The sequence below is a fragment of the Bacillus rossius genome, chromosome 6 (assembly GCF_032445375.1).
Source record: "Bacillus rossius redtenbacheri isolate Brsri chromosome 6, Brsri_v3, whole genome shotgun sequence".
Classification (NCBI taxonomy): Eukaryota; Metazoa; Arthropoda; class Insecta; order Phasmatodea; family Bacillidae; genus Bacillus; species Bacillus rossius.
This window is the reverse complement of record NC_086334.1, coordinates 2911775-2934570: the sequence shown is the minus strand read 5'-3', so window position 1 is coordinate 2934570 and position 22796 is coordinate 2911775. Positions and strand designations below refer to the sequence as shown.

The following is a 22796-nucleotide window of genomic DNA, read 5'->3' as shown; positions in this document are numbered from 1 at the left end:
TGTGTTTTCTTCTAGTCCATTTCGTTGAATGCTACTATAATTATGGCCGTACTTTTCATACAGGGCCATGAGTTGCAATGTTGTTTGTCGTGAAAAGAGTTGAGTAGGACGACGAGTGACGTATCTTAATTGTGATGGTGGGAGTGATGTTTTAGTAAAGAATTTGTCATTTACAAAATTTTGATATTTATTTGTGAAACGATTAGATTTTATTGATATTTTCGATAATAACATACGAAATGAGTTTCTTTTCAAATTTGTTCGGTGGGAAAAAGGCTGATCAAGCTCCATCAACGGGCGAAGCCATACAAAAATTACGGGACACAGAAGAAATGTTAATAAAGAAACAAGATTTTCTGGAACAGAAGATCACACAGGAAATTACACTGGCTAAGAAACATGGAACCAAAAATAAGAGGGGTAGGAATTGATAAATGTAGTCCAACATTTCTAAAACGTTATTTTCCCTGATTTGTTAAATTTGTTTGTCTTCGAACGCAAGTTTAGCTCACACTGTCATTGGATTGGTTTTGTTTTTGGTTTCTTAGCTTTGTAATGAGGTACTTCGAAGCAGCTAGCCAATTTTGTATCCGTATTTGGATAGATAACCTTGTGCTGCCATTTTTAATGATTCACCATTGTGTTAGATTAAGTAAAATTTATGACTGGCAGATACCAGGTTCCATGTTTTATTATTTGACAAATGATTAAAAGTTTTGGTAAATTAAATATCTTAAGCATGTAGAACATTAATGGGTTAGCCTACAGATATTAAGGTTATAAATAATATATTTCATAAGTATGTCACCAGATGACAGTAATTGTGAAGTGGGTAATGGTAGAATTATCTACATCAATACTACATATTTCTTAAACATTAAATATGTGTTATTACTGTTATTTTCTTTATTTCCCAGAAGCTGCTACTCTGCAGCATAATCCAGAGTACAAGTGGAGTGATCTTAAAGAGCAAATCTGTCGGCCTGCTGTTTTTGTTAAGTCTTTAGCTCAAATTAAAAGATAAAACTTTACGGGTAGATAGGTGTGCCCACCATTCTCTCTCTACTTGTGTTCCAGGACAGGTTGGCAATAAACATCTCTTTTTTTTTTAAACAGCCTTGCCTATGCTTTATTCATAAGGATCTCTGGAGAACTACAAGATCATGTTGCAGCTAGCATCAAATAAACAGTAGGGTGACCACAGAAATCTGGCTATTCTCTCATGGAAAACTGCCTTGGATACACTATTGAAACATTCACGTTAATGCACAGGCAAATGTTAAAAATGTTGAATACATGGTAATAAAACTTAAAGAACAGTCATGTAGGTAGGAGGCGGGTACATTTTCTTCGCAGTGAGGAGGAACTAATGTAGACAATCGCATTATTCTGTATACTGTTGATGGAACACAAATGTCTTGTCCAACTCAATAACTGCCCCACATTTGTCACACTTCACAAGACAACACTCCATGAACTACTGAAAATTCAAACAATAAATTCCACGAATCCACTAAACCTGCAAGCAATTAAATACCACAGAAATTAAATTTCATGATTTATCTCTCCATCCGAATCATTCGTCACTACGTGTATCAAACGAATGCTTTAAATGCAAACATTACAAATCAATCATATTAGAAAACAATGAAACATTCTAAACAACATGATCCAAAAAATTTACAAATTAAATTGTCTTTGAATAAACTTTTAATTGAGCTCGATGCAGATCGATTAGTATATTTAGTACTGCAAAGACCTATTTTAGATAATCCATCTTTGAAGGTGTATCACATCAACAATTTGATTTCAAGAATGTGAGAGAAATAACGTAATGAAAACATGGTGTTAAGCTGTCGCGAGACATCTTGTGGTGTCGTGACTCATTTTGTCTTGATTCTGTGTGTGCCCAAGCCTTAGATTTTTCCACCTGTGTCTAAATAAACACAAAATCAATAAATTGGAAACCTATTGTTTTTGTACAAAGATTCAACTAAAACTTATATCCTGCCAATGAAAGTGTTATCAGAGGATGCTTTTGATGTATTTTCTCATACTTTTTACTCTCCGAGCTAAGTATCAACTTCACATGACATGTAGGATTTTTGGTTTTTTGTTTTGATTGATACACTTGCAATTGGGTTTATAGCCATGGCATTGAGTTACCCCACCCCCTACCCACCCAAATTCTGACACCTCTTGCTAATTTCTGAAGTATTTATGTATAATGATATTATGACAATATGTAATAGTGTCTCAAAGTTTCCAGATAGTTAGGTAAATATAAATGTTTTGAAAATGAGGCAGTAGAAGTAAAAATGAGGAACATACATAATTAACAATGGATAAGTAACCATGATGCAGTTAGGCAAAAAATTTTATTTATTAATGTTTGCTTACCTTTTTAATAATAGCAAATAATATTGTAGAAATTATCTGGCTTCTAAATTAATGAAAAGTAAAAGTTGACACTCAATTATCCATTCGTCCACTTAGATTCTGCCAACTGACAAGAAGGCTCAAATTTTTTTTTAGAAATAAACTCTTATAAAGGTTTATAAGTTTCATGATCATGTACAGTAAGCACTTATAAATAATTCAACTTAAATCTTTTTTGAAGTATGCCTAATTCTTTAGATAATTCTTTAGATACTTACATAATTATTTTTAAAATTATGTTGGAACTTCTTGTAAAGGTAACAAAAATTGGAAAATATTAACAGAGTGAAAAAAAAAATTATTTTTAAGAGTTATAAGTACATTTCTTACATGATTGTCAAACGAATATAAGTATACAAGGTAATTTTTCTCCGAAATGTAATTTTTCTGGACAGTCTGCAGCATGTGTAAGGAAAACTATGACAGACGGAGCGTTGTAAATCGCTCAGCGGCTGACGGATAGAAGGATGCGACGGGCTGTTGTAATTCAGGTTGAAGGTTTTTTAAGGACAGATGGTGGCGATTTTCCCGGCCATCCTGTTGGCCGCAGGGCGCGTGATCGACGGACGGACGGACGCGATGTGTGCTTGCGGGATGGAGCCTGAAGTAACTAGCAGTGAAACAAAGCGCAACGAGCCAACTCCGAGGTCGCGGACTGATGCGGGAGACGTGGTGCTGTGCTTGCAGCGGCCATCCAGGCGCTGAAGCGGAAGAAGCGCTACGAGCGGCAGCTGCAGCAGATCGACGGCACACTGTCCACCATCGAGATGCAGCGCGAGGCGCTGGAGGGGGCCAACACCAACACGGCCGTCCTCACCACCATGAAGAACGCCGCGGACGCCCTCAAGGCCGCACACAAGAACATGTGGGTCCTCGTCTCTCCTTACCTAGGGTTTCATGTCGCCTGCCTGGGCACAGCTTCATTTCAAAAACTGCTCAAGACATGGTACCTGTTTATGAAAAGCATTTACAAATACGCTGAGGCCGTATTTAGTTTTTAAACTGTATTTTTAGAACAGCATGGTTACCGCTGAAATCTCATATTTGCTCCATGCATGAGGAGAAGACTGTGCACCAGTCCACAGACTTGCACTTAGAGGCGACACCGCGCTAGAAGCACCAGCGAGCGTCAAACTTATCATCCCGCCTCACTAACGCAGATACGCCCCTGACTAGGCGGGCCCTTTAAGGTGACGGTACCACTTGGGTGCAGAATCGGTGGTCATAAATATGAATCATACCTGGGTGCTGGGATCGAACACATGGTCCTCGCCACATAAGCGTGATGCTTTAGCAGCCACGGACCTTTTCTCTCGTCGCAAACCTTGCTATGCCGAGGACAATTTGTGGGGTAACATGCTGTTGAAATATGAAATTAAGTTTGAAAATGTTAAAAATCAATCCAAAATTTTTATATAGTACATATCCTTCATCATGCTTTGGCAATGGGTATTTTAAAATCATGTTTGCAATAGTATTTTTTTTTTTTTCGGATTTAAGTTGATAGTAAAGTAAGCATGGTATTATATTTTCCAGTTCAATTACAAAAAAATTTGTTTTTTATGAAATCTACAAACAAATATTTTATTTCAAAGTGAGATAGTTAATAATAATAATAATAATAATAATAATAATAATAATAATACATTATTTAAAAGTTCTGCAAAATGCCTTTATCATAAATTTTTTTGTTTTTAATTTCTTCTAATTGGTACTGAAAATAATTTTTTATGAATTAAGAGAGAGTTTGGAAATAATCTCTATTTTTCTTTAATTATCTAAGCTTAGGATTTGTGTATGTTTAAAGGGTAGGGTAGAAATACTTGTGAACTGTTATGTATCTGTTGTGTGTTACTGATGACAAACATTGTCTCCTTTCCTTCAGGGACATCGACAACGTCCACGACATGATGGATGACATTGCGGAACAACAAGACGTTGCCAGGGAAATCTCAGACGCCATCTCGAACCCGGTGGCTTTCGGACAGGATGTGGACGAGGTAACTGGAGAAAATTTCCCTGCTCCTAACATTTTTGGGGTTTTGATGTTAACTTCAGAAAAAATTGTGACATTTTTATACATAAAGATTGTTTGCTTTTGCTAAGAGGGTCAATTTTTTAAGATGTGAGAGTTCTTTTAACATCCATGTGGAAAACCAAATTATCTTTTTTGCCATGTATTTGTATAATATAATTAATTATGACATAATTGTCAGCTGTTGATGCTATTTATGTAGTTAAGAATTTTTACCTTATTTTACCTTTTTCAATATACCTTATAAGAAAAATGTAAGATCTAAAAACAAATTTTTTTTAAATTTGTCATATTTATAATAAAATTATGTCTCAGTTTTATTTTCCTTTAGTTTTTATTTCTTTCAGTGTTTTTCGTTTTATTGCTATGGTTAGGGGCAAGATTAAGTGGTGAATTGCGATAACACCAAAAAATAACCAAAAACTTTGTCAATACACCATTTTACACTGAAGTTCAAGTTAATACACCACAAAGCATCGAATTGCAGTTGAAATTATGAAATTATAATTTGCAATCAAAACTTAACTCCAAGACAAATAACTCATATTTTAAATATAAAATTTAATAAAAGTAATTTATTAATCATGATGTTTGTTCCACAATTTAATAAAAATTGATCGGGAAAAGTTTACTTTTTCTTTAATCTTGCCACTGTTATTGGGTAGGTACTCATTTTTACATTAGGACCTTAACATTTTTCAAACACAGAAATACCTACCAAATATTTTTATTTGTTCCAAAAAGTTAGGCATGATTTTTGCAAATCATTATACTGAAAGTTTTGGAGCAATAATTATCATGGAACATTTATGTATCATATTTGTTTGGTAATATGCTGTTTTAATAAACACATTTCATAAAAAGTAAAAACAATAACACCACATGTTAATCGGCATGAAAATAAAACCATGATATCTTGTCTCTAGCCATGAAATATAATATGATATCTTGTTAGTTGGAGGTGACAGCCTCGGTGTGTGTGCAGCTGTGTGTGAGACGAGTGTCGCTCTTGTTCCAGGACGAGCTGGAGGCAGAGCTGGAAGCCCTGGAGCAGGAGGAACTGGACAAGGAGCTGCTCGGGGTTGGCACCCCTGCCGTGGACGACCTGCCCGCCCCCCCCTCGGCCGCCCTCGCCAAGCCCCGCCCCGCCAAGTCAAGTGAGTCTCCTGCGCCGGCCCAAACGTCGCGAATCACAAAGTTTTCATAAAGAGGCCGATCATCATAAATTTAAGGCATAGTTAAAAAAAAGGGGGTGGTTGTCTGTAAAGTCGGTTTACGGACGATAATTTTACGTGATAACGTCATAAGATAAACATTGATGAAAAATTGCATACTTTTTAATTTTCAAATATTATTTACAGTTTTTGCAAATTTAATTTAAATAATTTGTTTAATTATAATCACGAACAATTAGGTAGTTATAGAAATAAACTTAAATCAAATCAATGTCAATAAATTGTTAATTTGAAATGATGAAATTGGACAAATAAATCAAATTTTTTAAATTGCTGCTTTTAAAAAGCCCGCCTTAACCCATTTGATATTATAGATCTTCTCGCTCGGTGGTTGGCCGGTTCTTTCATGCTCGGCTCAGGCGGAACGTGACAATGAGTCATGCTTTTTCGTGCATGCAGCCGGTGTTCATTGATTTATAAGACATTATCACGTCAAAAAGTATGGACAAATTTAACTGTATTAATTACACAAAGTTGTTGGAGAAACGAGTGGCAAATAGTTCATATACTGTTTGAACAAATAAAAATTGAATTTTTAACAGCACATGCATTGTAAACTCTAATTATTAGATTATAACTTTTCACTTTTTTCCTCTTATGATGCCAAAATTCTAAATTGATTATTTTGTTATTACTTGCTTCCTCTTCATGTAATTATGTTGAATGCCTCCATAAATAAAGTACCTCCACTGCAGTGGTTATTGGTGTTGGCAGGTTGGTAACTTCAGTTTTCCCTTGTCACTGTGTGAAGATAACCTATAGTGCAGTTAAATAATTTAATGAGATATTCTGGTACAATATTACTACAGTAACTTACACTCGCATAGAATTAATTTGTGATGTATTAAATAACTTTTTTTTAAATTCACTACACTCCTAATGAAAGTAAGCTAGTTACAATAAATGTGTTAGCTGACAATGTGGTTGTTTGCCTTGAAATAATTTGGATTTTTAGTTGGGCATGTTGCCCTCCGACCGGAATGCGAAGCCACTAGTTCGTCCTGAAGCCAGTCACAAAAGCATGGCCGTACTTATTCATCATATTTAAACCCATTTTATTTTGCGAGAAGGTTTTCAGATCAGCTGTTTGTTAATTCTTTTTACCATTGTCTGTGTTTGGTAGTTGGCTGGGTTTATTTCAGGTACATGTCCACTGTGAAAATAGCATATCAATCTGAGCCATCCAGTGCAGAAGCAAATAATAATCCTGAATAATTGCCTAATGCGGCATTGGTTTTTTTTTTTGCAAATGACTGCCATTTACATGGAAACGATTCCTTGCGAGAGCATAAATTATTGCAGTCTAATGAGCAGTTAGATTATTTCATGAAAAATACATGCCCTTAATCATTTCCAAAGACGGCTAATAAGCGACAGTACAATGATAATATTTCTTTGTTGAAAGATGCTTTAAGCGGGCCAAAGAGGTGACGTAGTGGGTTAGATCTGGCCCACTGGACACCAGTTTGCCATCACTGTCGTAGTGTGTAGAGTAATGGCCTTCTTTTGGTTCTTTAAACAGTATTGTGAAAAGCCCCTGACTCACAAATTAATGTATTAGTGTAATTAGGGATGTTTAGGTCGTAAAATGCTATCTAAGCCCTTGACTAAGTCACCAGGCAGTCAAATGCTTGATGCTGAAGTGAAATGCTAGTAGCATTTGAAAAAATTCAATCCTTCAGTTGTGGGGCAAACCATCCTCTTGAGTGTTATTTTTCTGTTGAAGCCAAGAACGCTAGGATTGTGCTGGACGTATTCCTTGGCTCCGTTACAGTCGTCGTGGGAAGTAGGAGGGGGGGACGCATCATCATTATCTATTTAACTCAGCTGCCCAGATGTGTCCCGTCCTTGCAACACTCTCTCTCTCTCTCTCTCTCTCTCTCTCTCTCCCGAGCTTGTCTTCGCTCCGTGTCTTACTGTATGCACCTTTATATCGCCTGAAAATATTTCTTTGTACTGTATGGTATATAATGTGATTATTTGTTTAGACTATGTATTTGAATTTTTGACGTGATAACGTCTTCTAAATCGATGAACGCCGGCTGCACGCACGAAAAAGCATGACTCATTGTCACGTTCCGCCTGAGCAGAGCGTGCAAGAACCGGCCAACCACCGAGCGAGAAAATCTTCTATAATATCAAACAGGTTAAGACGGGCTTTTTTAAAGCAGCAATTTGAAAAAATTTAATTTATTTGTCCAATTTCGTCATTTCATATTAACAATTTATTGACATTTCAGTTTATTTCTATAACTAATTGTTCGTGATTATATTTAAACAAATTATTTAAATTAAAATTGCAAAAACTGTAAATAATATTTGAAAATTAAAAAGTATGCAATTTTTCATCAATGTTTTCTTATGACGTTATTACGTAAAATTATCGTCCATAAACAGACTTTACAGACAACCCCTCCCCCCCCCCCCCCTCTTTTTTTTAAAATACTTTTAAGGTTTTAATTCATTGAAATGGTTTCACGTGAAAGATGTTAGTTGACATGCTCTCAAATCGCGAGTGAGCTACGCTGTGAGGAGTAATCCCAGCTTTGGTGCATAGTTGGTGCTGTTACATGTGTTGTCTCACGGGAATGCCTGTGTTCTGTCGCAGAAGCCCAAGTTGAGGAGGAAGACGACGACATGAAGGAGTTGGCTCAGTGGGCTTCCTAAGTGCGACACGCTCCTACCGGCTTGCGGCAGGCTCGATCGGGACGGCTCAGGCGTTGTAAATACCCTGCTGGCATGAAACTGCTTTTTTTTTAGGGAAGAAGCATCTATGGAGCGCTGTTATAAATATGCATATATATTGTAATTGAAATAATACTGAATTCGAGGGTATTATTGATGTAATGTCTAAGAATAGCCAATATTTTAATTTTAACATTTGTAAATGAAGTTTTGTTGATGTTTATTTTACGTGTAGTTTCTATGGAATTTAAATTTATATCATATTTTGTGTGGTGATATATTTTTGTGATCTGATCCCATACCAGCTAATACAACTCATTCTGTGGATTGTTATTTGTAATTCTGATGTTTCTAAAGATGTGTTAAAAAACTTTAGTACAGTATCACTCTGTGGACTGATAATTGTGTATCAGGGAGTGCTGTCACTGTAGAACTATGGGCTTCAGAACTTAGAAGTTCTGTTTCTTGTTGATATTGATGAACAATGAACAATGAGTAGAGTTGGGGTTAGGCCTGTGTGAAGCTTAAACTAAGCGAATCACTCAAAGCTCTTTTTAATATTTGGTTTGACTTAGCCAGGAAATTTGATATTTGTTTTATTTTAAGCTTCGGTTCTGATGCAAAGCTTTGCGTCTGTTGCAAAGCTTTAAAATGTTGGAAGCTTAAGATTTGAAGGCACTCCATTTGCTTTTATGAATGGTTATTATATCATTTTTTTGAATGATATATGTAGGGCCTACCTGGTTGATCACTTAATTAGTTCAAACATCAAACGATTATTTTTTAACTGTAATCCGTATTTCGTAAAATAAGTCTAATACAGTTTCACCAAGAACAATATTCGTAATTCGATTCTACTACGCAAATATTTTAAACATTCATTATGATATTTGCTTCACGTCAAAAAATTAGTAATCACACAGGTCTAGTTCAGGTTGTGATCTATTGTAGCTGACCTGAAACACACTATTTTATTTCCTGTAGGTATCAATCCTTTGTCTCTAATGGCCTCTTAACCATTTCAATCACTTTCCTTCCTTCATTGTTTTTTTTTATTTTTGCCTCTTTTTTGATTGTCTTACTGTCCACAGGATGAGTTGCTTCTCAGTGTATCTGAAGTCATAATCAACAACACTTGAATTGATGTAAGAGTAGACTCATGCTTTTTGTATTTGTTCGCGTCGTTAATTAATTTTGTTTACCCACATCTGAGCAGCTGTCGATTTTTTGTCGCCCGGCTGCTGATATTGTATGTGGCAGTTACATGTTGCTGTCCATCAACGTTGATGAAGATGCTTAATATTAAATAGCGTAGTTTCTTTTTTGAGTGCCTTTCTGAAAAGAAAAAGAAATAACTTGTAGTTTATCGGTAATGCTTGTTTCTCTTGGGTTGATGTTAACATCATCATAGTGTAACGACACACTAGTGTATCCACGACGCTGACAGTTCTTGCTGGTGTAACTGTTATAATAGCACAATAAAGTTTTGCAGTTGTCCTTTTTTCTTTCCTCGACTTGTTTGTGCCGGACGTCTTACCTAATACACTAGAAACTGTTACCGGCCAGCTCTCTGCTGTTAACACATGCATGGAGTGACACCAAAATCATAGTTTGTAATTAATTTTTACATTAATGTATTTTATAATTTGGTGAAAAAACTTTTTAACTTTAAATTTGTATTTGTACAGTAAAACCTCTATATAAAATTACTGAAGTGACTGAATTTTTGTGTGTTTTATTATAAAGTAGTGGAACAAAACAAGGGTACTAAGTTATAGTATCAGTTTTCCACAATTTCTGTTTGCAGTGATTAAATTTTAAGTGACTATCACAACATTTTAAGTACATTTGCTAAGTTGATTGATTTCTGAAATAAAAGTTTCTATCTATATTGGAGACATGTAAAACTCTTAATTGCCATTGGATTGTTTCAGTCCTCTGCACATAATATGCTGTGAAAAATAATTTTCTTATAGACATGAGTTAATCTGATGATCTTGTATTTTTTTTTGTTCACCTTCTTATTACATTATCAATATTCAATATTTGTGACATAGTTTTGTAGTTTTTTTTACTACTATGACAGTTTTGTAAATATTTAAATGCAAAATTCTTAGTTCCTGTTTTTTTTCATTGAATATTTAAAATTTTAAATCTTCCACCCATTAACATAATTTATCATATATTATTAGTGTTTTCTATTATAAAGAAAAAAATATGAATTATGTTTTTTACCTTTTGGTTAAAAGAGTTTACACTTGAAAGCGAAGAATTTTTTTTTTATAAATGTGAAAATGCCGGTTTTTACTGGGGTTTAGTACACAGTTAATTATAAGGAGATTTTTAGCGTAAATAGTTTTACTACATAGGGGTTTTACTGTATAATGATTACAAGAAAGTTGTTTACTGGCATAATGTTGGTATCAAAATTTTCAAACAAATACAATGTTAATACTCTTAAATACAGCTTAAATCTAGATTCTTGGCTTAGGGTAGATTGTGCGTTTTGGTTCTGAGAACCGATTTCCTTGTGTTGCAAGTAATTGAAATAGTAGGTAGTACCGTAAAACGGGGTGAATAGCAACAATTTTAAACTTTGTAATCTCAAAGTTCATTGGTATATAATGATGTTGCCAACATATATATTTTTATAGTCTTATCTTGGGTGGTAGTTTCTAAATCTATAATGTATATGCGGCAATTAAAATTATTAGTATTATAAATTAATAAATTTTTTGCTGTTGCAATTCACCTCCCGAATGGGGTGAATTGCAACAACAGTGTTTTTGTTATGAATGTTGCTAGTAAGACATCTGGAAGGGTGAAATGCAACAGTACATTCATGAATAGATTTTTATTAAATTATTTTCAAGTCATTACCATCATTAAAACTTAAGAGAATTAAAAAAAAAAGCAAAACATTAGGGCCTAATTTACACAAGTTAACATATTATTTCAAAATAAATGCGCATTGCACTTGTTTACATTTATATATAGCTGCAAATTTTGTGATCTAAATTAACACAGATTTCAAGCCACATCTTATTGATTCCACTTTTCTGATGATGTTGAAAATTTCAACACTCCTCTTCTTAAGACAGAAGGAGGTTTCACTCTGCCTATAATTTGAGAAAAAGAAAATGCACAAATATCTAAGACTAGAGGGTACACAAAAAGACCACCACCAATGAGATCTTTAGAATGAACTTTTTTCTCTCTCAAAAAACTCCCCTGAAACATGCCATCTTTTTGTTCTGGTGATTTTTGCACCACACCAATATAAAACTGGCTAAGAAATTGTACTAGCAACCAGTCTCCTTCTTTCACACAATCAATCTGTACACTAGAAACATTTTTAAATGTCTTGCCATTTCGCATCACGTGAGGTTGTGCCAATGTCTCTAGGGATGTGGATGGTGACTCCGATATCAACTCTTCTATTCTATCAGTGATTGGTTCTGATATATCACGCACAACACACTCCTCGGGATCATCAGTTTCTTCCGAATCACCACAAAAATCCATTCCTTTGACACTTCGACCTGGCACGACTTGAACTTTTTTCCTTTGTTGACGTTGTTTTGGTAGGTCATTGTACCGCATTGACTGCAATATGTTTACTACAACGTCATCAACAACAGCACCATTGGTTTCTCTAGAATGTAGACTGTGGTTAGGCAAACGAGAAAGAACTGCCTCAGCATCTATCGGAATAATTCCACATTTCCTGAAGCCTGATACTACATTCTTCTTCTGGTTAGGTTCGATCTTGGACATCAGTGTTTTCAACAGATGTGGAAAAGTGGTTTTTGGAACTGATGATTCCTTCCTACCTGGACCTTTTTTCCATTCTGTTAGTATTGTACGCCAAGCCATCTTCAGTGGTCTAAAACATGCCACATCTAAAGGTTGTGTCAAGTGAGTTGAATTGGCTGGAAGAAAGACAAATGAAATATCATGTTCGGTACATTTCTGAATGGTGTCAAGAGAGAGATGTGATGACAAATTGTCCCCTATTAGGAATTTTTTCCCAGGTCCTAATTTGTTACAATATTTTATTGCAATTTCCGACACCCAATCCTCAAAGCAAGAGGCATCAAACCAGCCAGAGATGGTTCTGTTGTAACGTGCTCCTTTTGGTCCACCTACTGTCCAAGACTCATATAAATGTTGTGCCTTGTAAACAACATAGGGTGGTAGGCCATCACCATTACCTGCTGCTGCAAACATGACAGATGTTGCAGATTTGCTGTGATTGACAACACGTTCTGGATATTTAATTCCTCGTTTTGCGATGATTTTCTTTCTACCAGGGTCATCTTGTAGGTTAGATTCATCATAATTTATGATGTGGGATGGTGGAACATCACATAGTGATATATCAAGATGGGAAAAATACAGCTTCAATTCATCATAGGAAACGCCTGCCCTGCTGCGTTTGATGTTCTGACACATGCGCTCTGAAAGTCTACCCTTATGTCGTTTCAAAAATAACCTAGCAAATTCTTTCCCAGGCATGTTGTTTGCAAACTTGCTCACACGACGACCACTTTTGTCTAAATAATGTTTTACTATCATTCGTAAATCATAGCCATCCATTGGATAACCCCACTCGCTCACCTGTACTAACCTGTCGACAATAAGGGTCTCCACTTCAGGAGGTAAAACCTGTTGTCCTCCAATCTGTCGTATTGTCTCACCTTTTTTCTTCTTTTTTATGAATCGCGAAAGCACTGTATGGTCAAGGTTGTATTTCAAAGCAGCTTTCCTGACACTGCATACTAGGCCTTTTTCAATGTCACTCATTGCACATTGCAACACTTCCTGTGAATGTTTTCTATATTGTCTGCTGCATGAATCACGAATATAAACGCGCGGCATTTTAACAATAATTACACTAGAGAAACGAGTTACACTGATTTACTATTGTTATGATGTCAATACACATCAAATTACTAACATTGTATACCCTGTGACATAACCTCTAGCCAAACACACACAACAAACAGCTGTTGCAATTCACCCCACTTTTAGACAGCTTGATTAACTTTACAGAAAAAAATTCTCAACTATTTAAATAGCCTCCAACGTTGTTTCCCTAAGTTAAATATCATGACAAGATACCACTAAGAATAATTTTTTACCATTGAATATATAACTTAACACGAGGAAAATATTTTTCTAGATAAAGTTATTTCCTCTTTGAAAAGTAATATATTTTTACTTATTTATTCTGTTAATGCCACGCCAAGGAATATTCGGGTGCCATATTGGAAATTATTTTTTTAGGTACCCTGTTTTATGTATATTATGAAAATGAATTCGAGAAACCACATAAGATATATGTTTTTTCGTCATGAAGGATATTATTACACTCCGATGTTTTGTTGCAATTCACACTCCTGTTGCAATTCACCCCGTTTTACGGTACCAGCTATGTAGTAGTTAAACCTCGTAATGAATTTTTCTTCTGAAGTCATTGTATACCTTGACATGATTTTTGCATGTAATTCAAACTGGTTTGCCACTTTACTTAGATCTAATAGTCTGAGACTGGCTCCTCTGGATCTCTCGACAGTGGACCACCTGGCGCCTGTCCCAGTGTGGCATGGGCCTGCAGAGTAGTAGCCTTCCTGACTGAAGCTATGCACGTTCTGAGACCTAGCATCCAGACAGCATCCAGACTGCCACACATTTCACATGCCTCAACTCTGTAGGCCTCTAGTGGTGACCGATAATTTCATTAAAAAATTATAAAAAAATTTTGCTTCTAATACCTACTCAAGAATTTTACTATTTTGAATATAAAGTTTCTTTTCTAAAAATAATTTGGAAAAATAAAATAAAAATAAATTAAACATTTTTAAATCTTGACAGAACTGCATGATATTAAGTAGTCCAGAAACGGAAACACTCGTAATGATTGTTGAAGCCAGTCCTCCCAACATAGTGATCAGTATTTTAAAATTAATTTGGGCACTCCTTGAATGCCACAGGAATAGATTGTACATTATTTTGCCCTTTGTCGTCTTGGGCATTGCACACGTTTTATGCACATTCATCTGTCCTTCCCGCTGGACGAAACAGGCTAAACTTGGAACAGTTCGATACCTAGCTGGATCAAGAATTTTTCACTTTTAGAAAATTTCCTTTCCCCGATTAAGGACTTCAACTCTTTCAGCTCCACATTGCGGAAGGCAGTGGTGATTCGCCTCGGTGAAACCTCAAGTGAATGGTGCTATCCACCACTGTGCAGATTACCTGGAGGTCACCATACTGGTAGAACTAAACATTTTTTTCATGCAGACTGTTTACTTCAGTGGATTCATAACAATTTGATGTTATATATATTGCATCATGGTATCCGAGGACAAAGTGTTTTTTTTTTTTTTTTTTGTATTCGGCATTGTGGTAAGTTTTGTGATTCCACGTGGAACTGATGAAGGAATTAATTCTGAGTGCGTCACGTCGACGTCACGGGAAGTCTTCTTTTCACAGACGAGAGAGCCAACGCCCGATCGTGCATCTTCGGTTTTTTTTTTTTGTTCATTGTAACTCATGATAACTAATGGTCAATTAGGTTAGGTCAGCTACATTATAAATACTTTAAAACATTGTGGACGGTTGATTTGGTTAGGATAGCTACATTAAAGATACTGTGAAAATCATGTAAACAAAAAAGCGAGCATGAACTTCGGGTAACTTCGTGTATGGCTCTCTCGCCTGTCTCTCGACGTCACTGTGAGCACGCGCCATCTTGTCTAGTCAGTCTGGCCGCTTCGAGAATTGCTCTCCCCTCATCCTCTACGGCGAGACCCCGCGTCGCATAATTAAATCGATACGGGAGAGTGGGCGTTCATTATGAACGTCTTGCCGAGAGCGTGTGTTGCAAGAGTCGCTCAACCGACAAAGACATCCCTTCCTGGCGGGGATTCAAACTCGCCAAGTTCTTGCTACCGTGACATTCTCCTTTCAATTACACACGGGAATCGAGCAATGTTGAGTTGACAGAAGTTCAGCTGTGCCTTTGAGATGGCGATTACTTAAAGTTCACCAGTAAGACGTGCCGTTATTTTGTTCTTGATAAGGTCATGCACGAAGGGTCCAGTACAAGAGCGGCTCCAGAAGGGGGGCGGTGGGGGCGACAGCCCCTCCCGAGACCAATTTTATTGATTAGTGTTTATTTATGTTTACTTAAATATTTAATTTCGTATGTCAAACTTTTGTCTCATCAAAAGTTGCATGGAGCTACTAAGGTTCTGTATTTGAAAACCTGTTATTTGTAAATAATATTCCAATGCCAATATCTGACCTCTTTCAATTTTTTGCAACTACGACCTACCTTTGTGCGATAGCCCCTCCCGAAAAGTCATCCTGAAGCCGCCATTGGTCCGGTACTTTCGTCGCTTGTACTGCTTCCACAGTGCACGGAAACGTAACAAATATCAACCAATAGGATTGCATTTAGTTACGAAATATTTCATTAAAAATGTATGTTATGTTTCGAGATCGTACTACGTGCAGAATTTACACATAAAATAAAAATAAACAACAAAGAATTAACAGAACATTACGTATTCTTGTACGTGAAATAATGTTCAACGTAGCTTAGAACCAGGGGCGCAACAACTAAATTTCCAAAAGGGGGGGGGGGGGGGGGGGTGGCGGGCAATATACCTTTAAAGAATCATCGATCCCCCCTATTGAAGTGGATGGTGGAGGGGGGGGTCCTCCCCCGGGAAAATTTGTATTTCAAGGTGGAAAATGGTGCTATTTAAGCAGTTTTATTATCTAAAAATTGATTACACTGCACTTTCTTTTCCCTCGTTTGCCCCCACTTCAAGGTTGTTGCGCCCCTGCTTAGAACATAAAATTGGCTATCACGGTAGGTAGCCAGAATACCTACTCTGCTTCTATTGGTCGGACGGAGCAACGTTAACGGAAGACTCAGCATTGTAGAGCTAATCCGTACGGGTCCGTTTTCGTCTGTGTGCTATGGTAGAAACTCTGTTCCGTTATACGTCTCCGTTTCCGTTTTCCGTGTTATTGTAGAGCGGGCTTAAGGGCATCGGAACGCGCAACATGCATATTACCCTCTACGCCCTAGGCGTGCAGTCTTCACGACAGTAACGAGCCTCTGTTGGTATAGCACTGTAGGTAATTTTATGCTGGAATGTTAAAGATAAAGAGTCTTTATTTCAAGTGCTTGGATTAAAATATTTATTAAAAGTGTTTAGGTTTAGAGTTAGAGGCGCTCTGCACTTCCCTAAACTTACCATTCCTTAAAAAATTCTTAAAAACACCCGTTTTAGCCTTTTTTTATCTGTCCAAAAAAAATACATGTTAAAGACGCAACCACGTAATGACACTTGTGTAAAGTGCTATTCGTAATCAGACCTTTAATAAATCTGATTAAAATTTAGTTCCGGAATTTTTGCTTGACCCGTATCTAAATAATCTATAATTCAGATGCTCTACTCTGTGAACCTATTATAAACAAAGTTGGATAGAGCCAGGGTTTCATTATAGACAGTATTAAAAACTGTGAACTATCTATTTATCAGTTTGTGCAGATCCTGGTTTTAATTTTCCGTGGTTTTTAAGATCTCTAAGCAAATGTTGGTTTTTGCTAATTCCGTCTCCATTTTACCTTACTAGTAATGTGTGTGTCTAACGACCTAAATGTGGAGGAGGAATAAATCCTGCTTCCTACATACATTTGAGGTCGTATATATCATAATTATATTCTAGGTCATTTACGTTCAAAAGCATTATATTTAGGTAATTTTTAACGAATGTTGAGCAGTTTGTGAATGGCACCCGGATATATGCCGAGCCAGCAGCCACCTTAACTAATGGCTAAATTGAACTTCCTCGTTCAGGAGGAGCACGGATCATTTTTCAGCATAAACTGCGTTTATTGTATGTCTAATAATTTGCAAAGAGGCGCAACTATATCTTAGCGCAAGAAAATCTATTACAATAATTGAATATGGATTAGGTCTGAGTTATCATCATTGCTGAGGTATGGCCCAGTTGCATGTTCTTAGATTCTCAACTATTTATGTATCTAAGTATATTAAGTATTATATTACTTTGCACGTAGAAATTCTTTGAAATCCCAGCATTTTTACGTCATTAGCTACCTATGTATACACGTTTACTCACTGTATCACCAGGTTTTGTTAGCGTGATGAAATTGTTGTGAAGTAATTATCGACTAAAAAAAAAATTCAGTTATTATGAAGTGTTGTTATGGCATATCTGAATCAAGAATAACAAACAAATATATAAACTGGTAAGCGAAAAACGGAACCGAACCCTGCACACGGCATTTTTCCCCAGTAGAACATGGGGTGGTTAATAACGTCTGTTGGTCGGTTGATGTATTTCGAGGCCAGCGCTGTCTTCAAGCTGTGCACCTTTGGCTGTCACCTCGCGGGGTGACAGAGGGGGCGGAGGGCAGTCGGGCGCCGCACCACCACGTGTCCCGGGTCGCCGGGCAGGCTCCGGCCCTCCTGCCCCACCACCCTGCTCGTGAAGGACTCCCCGCCGGCGGCTCTGACGGCCGGGATCATGGCCGCCTGCCGGGACAGCCTCCCGGGGGAGGTACCACGCGGCGCTCGTGTCCCTGGTCGCCTCGTACCTGCTGGAGGCCCCCCCAGGCGTGGGCGAGTGTCTTCTGCGTGCACCTGCCGGGACCTGGTGGACTGGGCGGAGACCTCGCGTTGCCAGGGCCGGCGCGTCCACACAGGCGGACCAGGCAACCGCCCAGGGCGCCAAGTAGCTGGGGGCGGCGCAGCACGACACGTAACAGCTCATGTAACATGTTTAACGATTATTCGAACTGGATGAAAATGGAATTTTTGTAACTGTTTGGAATGTTTATGTTGATATAAGTAATTATTTAAAGTCCACGGTGACCTGTTTATGATTTGTAATAATGAAAAAAAGTAAAAAAGTTAAAAAAAAACACAAGCCTGCTAACATTTGATTGTTGACAAAATCTTAGGCTTACGTGATGTATTTTGAGGCAAGGAAAAAATTTTTTTTGGTGGTGTCCGGCGGGGGAGGGGGGGGGGGGCGGTTGCATTAAGGTTTTTCGCCTAGGGCGCCAATTGACCTTGCACCGGCCCTGCGCGGTGCAGCAGGCGAAGGGCGCGCGGCCTCGAGGCCCGCCGCCATGAGCCCCGGGGGGTCTCGGCTACCAGCAGCTGCAGGCGCGGTGCCTCCTGGGCCCTTGCAGCCGCGCAGGGCCGGTGCAAGGTCAATTAGCGCCCTAGGCGAAAAACCTTATTGCTCCCCCCCCCCTTCCTCACCCGGCGGACACCCCCCAAAAAAAATTTTTTTCCTTGCCTCAAAATACATCACGTAAGCCTAAGATTTTGTCAACAATCAATTGTAAGCAGGCTTGTGTTTTTTTTTTTTACTTTTTTCATTATTACAAATCATAAACAGGTCACCGCGGACTTTAAATAATTACTTATATCAATATAAACATTCAAAACTGTTACAAAAATTCCATTTTCATCTAGTTTGAATAATCATTAAACATGTTATATGAGCTGTTGTGTGTCGTGCTGCGCCGCCCCCAGCTACTTGGCGCCCTGGGCGGTTGCCTGGTCCGCCTGCATGGACGCGCCGGCCCTGGCACCAGGTCTCCTGGAGCTGCGGCTGCACAGGCTCCACTCCTCCGCGGGCGGCTTCTTCCTCGCGGCGCGCCCTCAGCTCCGGCGTCTCCCGCACCGTCATCATGGCTAGAGACCGGAGAAATTCGCCAGTTCATCTCGCAATAGGCTTAAATACAAATAGTTATACCTCAGTGCTGCCTCTGCTGTTGGCTCACCACTCACCTGGCTTGACTCTTGGGCCAATGAGAAACACCCGACCAGAGCTTTATCGAATCACCCGGCTGCTACGTTGGGACACGTCTCACAAGACAGCAGCCAGTGAGCGGGTGGCATTTGACCGAGCGTACGTGGAACTGTGGAGTTCATACTGGAGGTCGTTGAACCCGCGAATTTTTCCGGTCCCTAGTCATGGTGCAGCAGCTGCTCGGCAAGTAAACTCTCCTCGCGGCCCGGCTGCGTGTGAGTGTGTGAGCGCGGGCAACACGCCACGTCGTTCAGTTGTTTTAAAACGGGAAGATCGCTGGATGAATAGCAGTTATATTTGGACGGAAGTAGGGAAATGATGAGTTGAAGCGAATTTAGGGACACACGCCATTACATGTCTACACTGAATAAACTTCAAGATTGTACAACCAGGATGAATACATAAACTCAGGGCGGGTAAGCCAAATTCGGCTGATGTCAAATGCTAAATGTCTAGACGTCACAGCAGGATCGTACGCAGAACTTAATGTTTTTTTTTGGGGGGGGGGGGGGGTAGAACCTCTTTTCTTGCTGTGTTTTTTTTCAAATTCTTTACTCTTTTTAGATGAAACAGAGAGATTTTATGAAGGATTTCGTTGGATATCAGTGGTGGGGGGGGGGGGGGGTGGGGGTTATAGCCCGCCATCTCTCCTTCCTTGTGGCTGCCCTTGATCTATGCCAGGGGTCAGCAGGCTTCCGTGTGAGATGAGCCATGACAGAAGTAAACAGATTCTACAATTTTTTTAGAGAGCCGCAGCATGTATTTTCTATGTATCTACAGTACGGGGAATTTTAAGATGAAAAAAGAAACAAGAGAAAATCAAAATATTTTATTCAAAAAATCAAAAAATAAGTCTTAAAAATAAAGGCTAAAGGGAAAAAAAAACTTCGTAAATGAAAAAAAAAGTCATTAGTAGCTCTACTGATAAAACAAGTACACCTCAATTATTTTAGTTAATTTTTATTTAAATATAGTTAATTATCTAAACAAAAAACACCCGGTCGAGAGCAAGTGCGCTGTGATTGGCCCGCGTGGTCTGGCTCGGCGCTGTGAGTGCAGAGCCTGTGTGCTGTGACGAGAGCCGCGGCCCTAGACAATCCCGGGGGAGGAATCAAGTCGGCAATAATTGCAGCACAGACGAACACAGCGAGATGACAGCCACAAGACAGTTGAGAAAAAATAACGGTACCAAATACTGACAAACGACAATCTTTTACAACAAAGCGAATAATAGACTAACCCAATTATGGTACTAAACAGATAACATGTACAACACAGATATTCTGGACAATATAACGACGACAGCACAAACAAACACAGTTAGTTGGCTTCCTGCAACGACAACAAACTGCGACGCTTCGGAAACTGGCTTCTGCACAAACAGACTGCGTAAGAGGCTGAACGATTTTAGGTCTGATGCTAACTAAACTGAACTGATGTTAAACTAGGAAAGACGATACCAGGTCAAGTTGGGTTATGTTAATGGGCTTCGGCTCAGTTACTAGGCTTGGCAAAACAAAAATATATAGCCTATTGATTATTTTTACATCTTCACAACTTTAACATTATCCCTACAACGATCCTTACACTTCTCCTTGTGAATTTTACACTGGTCAAAGAATGTTTCCCTCAGAAGGCATTAGACACTGATGTCCTCAGATACCAGGTGGACTCGGGCTGTTATTGCATGGTGACTGCCAGACTGCCCGTTATCGCCGCTAATGGTTGTGTTTGCGTGTCCCTTATCGGGCCTCCACCCGCAGCAACAACCTGGCGGCCAGTATAAGACTGGAGCGACCTGAGAGACAAGACATCTGTGGTCCAGTCGTGGAATAGCCAGCAACATCTACCTACGAGAGGATGAAGATCGTTTTCGTGAGTATTGTAAACGTTATGTAACTCATCACAGGAGTCAAGAATATCTCGCGACGACCGCGAATCAAGTAGTTGTCATCTACATAAGTTTAACCCTTATCCGGAGACGTGGGGTCTCCGTGACCCCAGCAAAACTTTAACTTGCTGCCATCTATGTGCAGTTCAAGGCACTTGCTTGTGGTACCATCTACCTTTCGCTTGGATATCACATAGTCTCCTCCTGTAGTGTCAGATTTGTTTACGCTGTCTGGAGCTAGATATCAGGTCGAAAAGATAACTTGGGGTCGTAGTGGCACCACGTCACCAGTTATGTTTCTATCTCAGAAGTGATAAAAAGGCTTCTAAACGAACATGTGTACGCGTGGGCGATCCAGATTATGACGAAACTATTTCTAAGTGGTTGAAAGATATTTTTAGTGACTTAAGTTATCAAAGTGTGTGTGGAAAAGCAATGTGTGATGATTGCAGAGCAAACAAATGTGACTTTTCGTACAAATTTAATTTTTTCAAACAATGTTCGGCTAATATATTTTATGTAAAAATGGCATTTTCAAAATATATAAGTATGCATGTGCTTTCTAGTTAGCTCGATTATATGTATTGTTGTGGTTTAAGCATTGGTTATGCAAGGAAAATATTTGGAGGGGAAAAAAGTAATTTCTTTTTTTGGGAAAATTTATCTGTTGTAGATTTTATGAAAAAGTCTTATTATTCATAGAAGTTTTCTAGATTTTGTTTTGTCACTATATCTATATTGAATAGCAAATAAAACTTTTAGGCTACCATCTGCTTATTTTTTTTAAAAAAACAATTATTACAAATAGGCATTTTTAGATTTATTTGAGCAAGCACCAATGGAAAAAATTGTATTTTATAATTGGTAAATAATTATTTACTAATTTATTTTTTAATTTAATTAATAAGTATAAAAAATGCATTAAATAATTTTACATGGAACAAAAATAATTTCTAATCAGTTAACTAACTTCTACAAAACATTTTGGGGTCTGAGGGGCACCACGTCACCAGATATGTCAAATATTTTCACGTCTCCGGCTAAGGGTTAAATATCATGACGTCTGTCATTGGCGGCTACAGGCATAGGGTGCAACGCCGAATACGTATCGATCTTCCACGTCGGGCGTTAGCGAGTCTCCAGTCTGGAGGATTCGGGCGAGACGCCGATGTCATCCTACCTCCTGGTCCAAGACAGTCGTCTTTAGCGTGATTGTCCCAGTTCTCAGCAGTTTCCAGCAACCATCTGAGTTCCGGATGCCTTCAGTTGTGGCTTCAGCTTATTCCACACTGCTGTAGCCGACGTTCCTGTGTGCCGTACTGTCCGCCTAGTGGTCAGGCAGACAGATCCATCCTCAGGATCCTACGGCACGTTAGCGCTTCCAAGTGTTAGAGCTCATAGATCAGAAATTATTCCATTCTTCGTGAAGTATTGATATTTATTCGAGGGTAGCTCATATAATCCGTACATAACTTGAAACTTCAGTAATCTCAAAATTGAATATAAACATATTGATATTTCAACTAAATAACCCTAGTATTGAATGAAACTATATGTTTGTGTCATTGAACTGGCAAAATAAAGGTTTTGTTTCAATGTAAATTATTATATTTATATTTTTCATATTTACTTCGTT

At 38.2% G+C, this 22796-nt stretch overlaps 1 protein-coding gene across 1 annotated transcript; it reads left to right on the top strand.

The window, feature by feature from the left end:
• The first annotated feature begins 64 nt into the window (after nt 1–64).
• Nucleotides 65–9896, top strand: LOC134532504 (charged multivesicular body protein 4b). Its single transcript, XM_063368958.1, has 5 exons — nt 65–420; nt 3127–3304; nt 4325–4439; nt 5493–5631; nt 8318–9896. The coding sequence occupies exons 1-5, from the start codon at nt 240–242 to the stop codon at nt 8374–8376; spliced, it is 672 nt and encodes a 223-aa protein (XP_063225028.1). The 5' UTR covers nt 65–239; the 3' UTR covers nt 8377–9896.
• Nucleotides 9897–22796: the final 12900 nt, after the last annotated feature.